The 5,664-nt window shown below is 43.4% G+C and overlaps 1 protein-coding gene across 1 annotated transcript; it reads right to left on the minus strand.

Annotated features, from left to right (window-relative positions):
- Positions 1–4,439: 4,439 nt before the first annotated feature.
- On the minus strand, positions 4,440–5,427 carry LOC149172476 (SKP1-like protein 1B). Its single transcript, XM_089427729.1, has 2 exons — positions 5,137–5,427; positions 4,440–4,739 (listed from the first exon to the last, which is right to left on the minus strand). The coding sequence occupies exons 1-2, from the start codon at positions 5,425–5,427 to the stop codon at positions 4,566–4,568; spliced, it is 465 nt and encodes a 154-aa protein (XP_089283855.1). The 3' UTR covers positions 4,440–4,565.
- Between the last annotated feature and the right edge of the window lie 237 nt (positions 5,428–5,664).

Here is a 5,664-nt window from a genome sequence, read left to right on the forward strand (position 1 = left end):
CACTAAACTTACCAATCACAATGTCTTCAAAAAGCCTTCATCCAACCACTCAGGAGAGGGGACGACAGGATAAACCGTTGAACATCAACCAAGCAACACCTCGGCAGGGACAAGCGGGAGGACCTGGGCTCAGCAATCTGCCCCAAACACGTGCAAACCAAAAACTAAGAAATACCAACACTAGAAATCAAAGTCCCTGAGATAGCTGCGTACAGGGTGTATATGCAAGAGCATGTCCTCATTTGCAACTTTATGAGCTTTTTGCAGGAAAAGAAGGCTCTCAACTGGTGGATACAACAAACATGGCGCCTAGCAAAAGAAAGCATCAAGCTGCGGCCATCCAAACTCTAAATTTATTCGTGCAACAATACTCTAAATTTACTGAATTCATTCGTGCAATAATAATAGCAAGGAAATTAAAAATATAAAAGCCATTCAGGGCACATAAATTCAAAACAAAATCAAAATATTAAAACCTGGGATCCAAACGCACGCCATTTATTCGTGCAATAATACTCTAAATTTAGCGAATTCATTTGTGCAATAATAATAGCAAGGAAATTAAGATATTCCGGGCACATTAATTAAAAAAAATCAAAATGTTAAAACCAGATAAGAGATGTGAATTTTCTTTTAATAAAACAACATGCTCTAAATTACTATAGTAAAACATATACAAGCATGCCACACAGTTGGACCCATTCATTCGTGCAATAATTCTCTAAACTGAGGCAATTCATTCGTGCAATAATACTCTAAACTCGGCGCATTCATTCGTGCAATACAAGGAAATCAAAAATGTTAAAACCAGTGCATATAGATTCAAAAATGTTAAAATGTACATAGATTCAAAAAAATTCAAAATGTTAAAACCAGTTGATCCAGGTGGATGTTGGTGGCCACCCACCAACCCATTTGGACCCCCGCAACTGTCTCTTTCAGTCTTTTCAGTTTCCTAAATTACAGCACAGTTTACTATTTTTAGCAGTTTTTCGGGTCCTGAACTTCCGGAGCCGTTTTGAGGCCCTAAACGACGTTTTTTGGGAAATCTGGGGGCAACATGGGTCCATGGACCGATGTTGCCCTTCCCAAAGTGGTATTACTCGGATAGATCTTTCTAACGAGCTATCATACGCGTCAAACGGAGATCGTATGCCAAAGTTACGACCCCGGGAAATTGATGTACCAATTTACCCAAACGGGGCCCACAATTTGGCGTTTCATCTTCTAGGGTTAGGTTTCGGGATGTGAAGGGTTTTCCATTGTTTCTCAACAATAAATAGGCCTTCGAGCCTCATTGTAACACAGTTCGGAACAGTTCAGAGGCATGTAGCCGCACATCTCTTCTCAGAGATAGCTACCATCGCCCTAGCTGGTTTATTTCCATTTCTGGTTGTATTCAGTATTTTCCATTAATGAAATGAATCATTATTTCCGCTGCATCTATGTGTTTATGGTTATTGCATCTCTGTATTTATGGTTATCTCTGTAATCTATTGCGTTCCTGTCTAAATCCGGATCAGTGGTATCAGAGCGGTCTGCTTTTTCTCTGTTTTTCTTTGCATGTCCCCAACGAGGTCGGGATATAAGGAGTTAGGGCTTGAACTGGTCGAACCTTTGCAAGACCAGCCTCGAAAATCCCGACGGCCTCCCATGGCGGATCAGAAGAAAGACGAGGGGGCAGGAGATCCTATCAAAATCTTGCTCGAAGAAGCACTCGAGCGGCAAAGGAACGCGATGATGGATAGCTTTGCGCAGATTCTTCAGCGGCTACCCAGAGGCGACGCATCGGCTTCCAACAGCGACTCTGGAAATGCCACACCCTTCAAGGTACAAGTTAATTTTGAAATCCCCATCTTTGAGGGTCAAATAGATGCAGATGCCGTAGATAAATGGTTAAATCTGCTAGATGGGTATTTTTCTGTTCATGAATTTTCAAGTCGGGAAAAGATTGTTTTTGCTCTTCTCAAAGCAGCCCCCCACGTCAAGGACTGGTGGGAAACCTACTGCGAGCAGAAGGATGAAAGTACAGGCTCACTATTTTCAGCCGCACCCACTTGGAATGACTTCCGGGATGCCATCAAGGAGCAGTACTACCCGGTCGGAAGCTATGAGGACAAATACATCAAATGGACCACACTGCGGCAGGGACGAGACCAAGATGTGCCGGAGTTCACAAACATTTTTCATACCCTTCGCACACAGTTGGGTATCAAAGATTCTGAGCTGCATCTGGTACTCAAATACCGTGGCTGCCTGCACAGATACATCCAGGAAGAGATGGTGTTCTTGAACATCTCCTCACTCAGAACAACATACCGATACGCTGTCAAAATCGAGCAAAAGTTCAAACAGAAGAAGCGAGACTTTGGATCTGCAAATCCGAAGCCCAAAGGACAAAGCCAAGGCGGGGTGACCCAAGACAACCCGTCGAAGCCGCAAGAAAAGAACAACACCACGAAGCCGAGGAAGGACACAGGAAAGTGGTGTGAGTTCCACAAGAGTCCCACTCATAACACAAGTGAGTGTCGGACCAAGCAGTCACTGGTGGCCGAGTTGAAGGCTTCCGAATCAGATGCATGTTCCGACCCTGAGCCAGAACTCGACAAGGGGAATGGCAAAGGGAAGCAGATCATTGATGCGGATCCCAGCGCCGTTGTTGCCACTGCCAAGATCCAGAAAGATGAGCCCGAAAATCCAGAAGAGGGGGAGCGTCTTTTCCACTCACAGATGTGGGTGAAGGGTTCGCCGCTACAATTCATTGTCGACAGTGGCAGCCAAAAGAACCTCGTTTCAGCAGAGGTCGTGAAGCGGTTGGGCCTACCGACTACACCTCACCCACAGCCATACAGTATCGGGTGGCTTCATGAAGGACGAGATCTGAAAGTTCGCCAGCAATGCCTCCTTCCCTACAGTATCAAACCCTTCACAGATGAGGTATTGTGTGATGTTACACCTCTAGATGTTTGCGACGTATTATTAGGCCAACCATACTTGTGGAGGCGACATGCTGTGTATGAGTCAAGGCCTCGTGCTGTCATTATTTCTTTGAATGATTCATTATACAGGATACCGGAGGTAGCCCCACCTACCGCCACATCTTTGATCACTACCAAAAAAGGCAGCAAGCTCATATCACAGACCAGGAAATTCATCTGTCTGGTTCACTCCCAAAATAAGGGGAATATTGTTGCTACATCCATGACCCCTGTAAAGGGTTCCTCTACACAGCAGCAGCAACAAAGGGATACGGTCATGACAAAACACAGGAACAACTTCTCCTCACCCACATGGGTACCACACAAGTTTCAGGTGGGCAACAAAGTCTGGTTGCATCGACAGAAAGAACGCCTTACCAGAACCCATCAGAAGCTCAGATCACTCCAACATGGTCCTTACAACAGTACCAAGGCTATGGGGAACAATGCTTTGGAGCACATCATTCCTCCATTCCTTCACCGGCACCAAATGTTCAATGTGGACCATCGTCAACCATGCCTCCCACCATCACTGGACACATCAGAGATTGCAGGACAAGTTCAGCAGATGGAGGAACTCAACGCAATGGGGACCATTGCTTCCTAAGGGGGGAGGAATGATCCAGGTGGATGTTGGTGGCCACCCACCAACCCATTTGGACCCCCGCAACTGTCTCTTTCAGTCTTTTCAGTTTCCTAAATTACAGCACAGTTTACTATTTTTAGCAGTTTTTCGGGTCCTGAACTTCCGGAGCCGTTTTGAGGCCCTAAACGACGTTTTTTGGGAAATCTGGGGGCAACATGGGTCCATGGACTGATGTTGCCCTTCCCAAAGTGGTAGTACTCGGATAGATCTTTCTAACGAGCTATCATACGCGTCAAACGGAGATCGTATGCCAAAGTTACGACCCCGGGAAATTGATGTACCAATTTACCCAAACGGGGCCCACAATTTGGCGTTTCATCTTCCAGGGTTAGGTTTCGGGATGTGAAGGGTTTTCCATTGTTTCTCAACAATAAATAGGCCTTCGAGCCTCATTGTAACATAGTTCGGAACAGTTCAGAGGCATGTAGCCGCACATCTCTTCTCAGAGATAGCTACCATCGCCCTAGCTGGTTTATTTCCATTTCTGGTTGTATTCAGTATTTTCCATTAATGAAATGAATCATTATTTCCGCTGCATCTATGTGTTTATGGTTATTGCATCTCTGTATTTATGGTTATCTCTGTAATCTATTGCATTCCTGTCTAAATCCGGATCACCAGTGCACATAGATTCAAAACGTTATAACCATGCAATTGGAGCCCATTTCACTACACAGTTGACAGAAAAATAGTTGCAATATTTATTAGAAATTCGACAAGCCCAATACTACTGAAGGAGTTGCACCGAGATCTTTACAAAATTATTCAACCAGAACAAACCATTGGCCTTAAAGTTTCAAAGCCTGTCCAGTATTAGAAATTGACGAATCCAAACAAAAAAAGTATACCACTAATAGTTTCTAAACAAATTCTCGACTACAATAAAAGCAAACACCACGGCACAGAAATATATATACTGTTTTTGCACCAATTCCCTAGAATCAATCAAAGGCCCACTGATTTTCACGCCTGATCTCCTCCTCCTCTTCAGGAGTAAAATCATTCCTTATGTTGAAAGTTCTACGTATTTCTTCTGGCGTTTTCCCTTTTATCATGTCGGCAACAGTCCGACATGCAAGATCTAGCAGATTTTTTATGTTTAGGTAATTAGCAGCCTGCAAAAACCCGGAAAGCTTAATAAGCCAAAATTTCCGTAAAATATACAAATGTATCTATAACCTGGACAGGCATATACATGTGCTAAGCATTACTAAAGAAAGCGACGAAGATATTGCAGAACAATTACATGGAATGAGACTACACAGAGATTTCTAGCATGGAATGAGACTACACAGAGATTTCTAGCATTGAAGGATCTCAGAAATTAAAAAAATAATTAATTGATGGAACATTGATTTACTCGAGAAGCCATCGGTAACTGTACTCAGAGGTTCCAAACAATTTGGTTGGGGTAATTCAGGTAGATTAGACCCCTCAAAACAACAAATAAGAAAAGCGATAATTTGGTTCAAAGAATACCAAACCATCAAATAAGAGTTTCTGACAGAATACCAGGATAAGGTCGAACAAAGTCGCCTCATCGACTTTTACGAATTCTTCATCCCAAGTCTTGATTTCGTCCTCCGAAATGGCCGATTTCTCATGTGCATCGACATGGTACTTGCAGTATTGGATGACCTTCGAGAGTATCGCACTAGAAACGTTTGGCAGCGGAATAGCATTGGCGGTGCCAGTGTCCTCGATCATGTACTTGATGGTCTGAGATTCAAATGCCACAGCCTCAGTGACATCAAACAATTCGCCATCTGAGCTCTTCAAACTCACCTTGCTTTCCGAGGCCATGGCTTCCCAACTAAAAAGTTGATCCGAATCGAATAAAAGATGATCTGAATAAAAAGAAAGGACTGAATTTCTGTGTATAAGCGAAGAGAACTCGAGAAAGTATGAACGAACTTTTGCTCGATCAATATGAGATGAGCGATATGTGGTAAGGGCAATATATTTATAGCCTGATTGATTACCCAAATAACCATGCCATGGGCCATTCGCTGCCTTTTTTTAATTACTTTTTCTTAACTC

Source organism: Pinus tabuliformis, chromosome 4_2 (assembly GCF_031772625.1).
Source record: "Pinus tabuliformis cultivar Carrire ecotype Pingquan chromosome 4_2, CPIR1, whole genome shotgun sequence".
NCBI classification, from domain to species: domain Eukaryota; kingdom Viridiplantae; phylum Streptophyta; class Pinopsida; order Pinales; family Pinaceae; genus Pinus; species Pinus tabuliformis.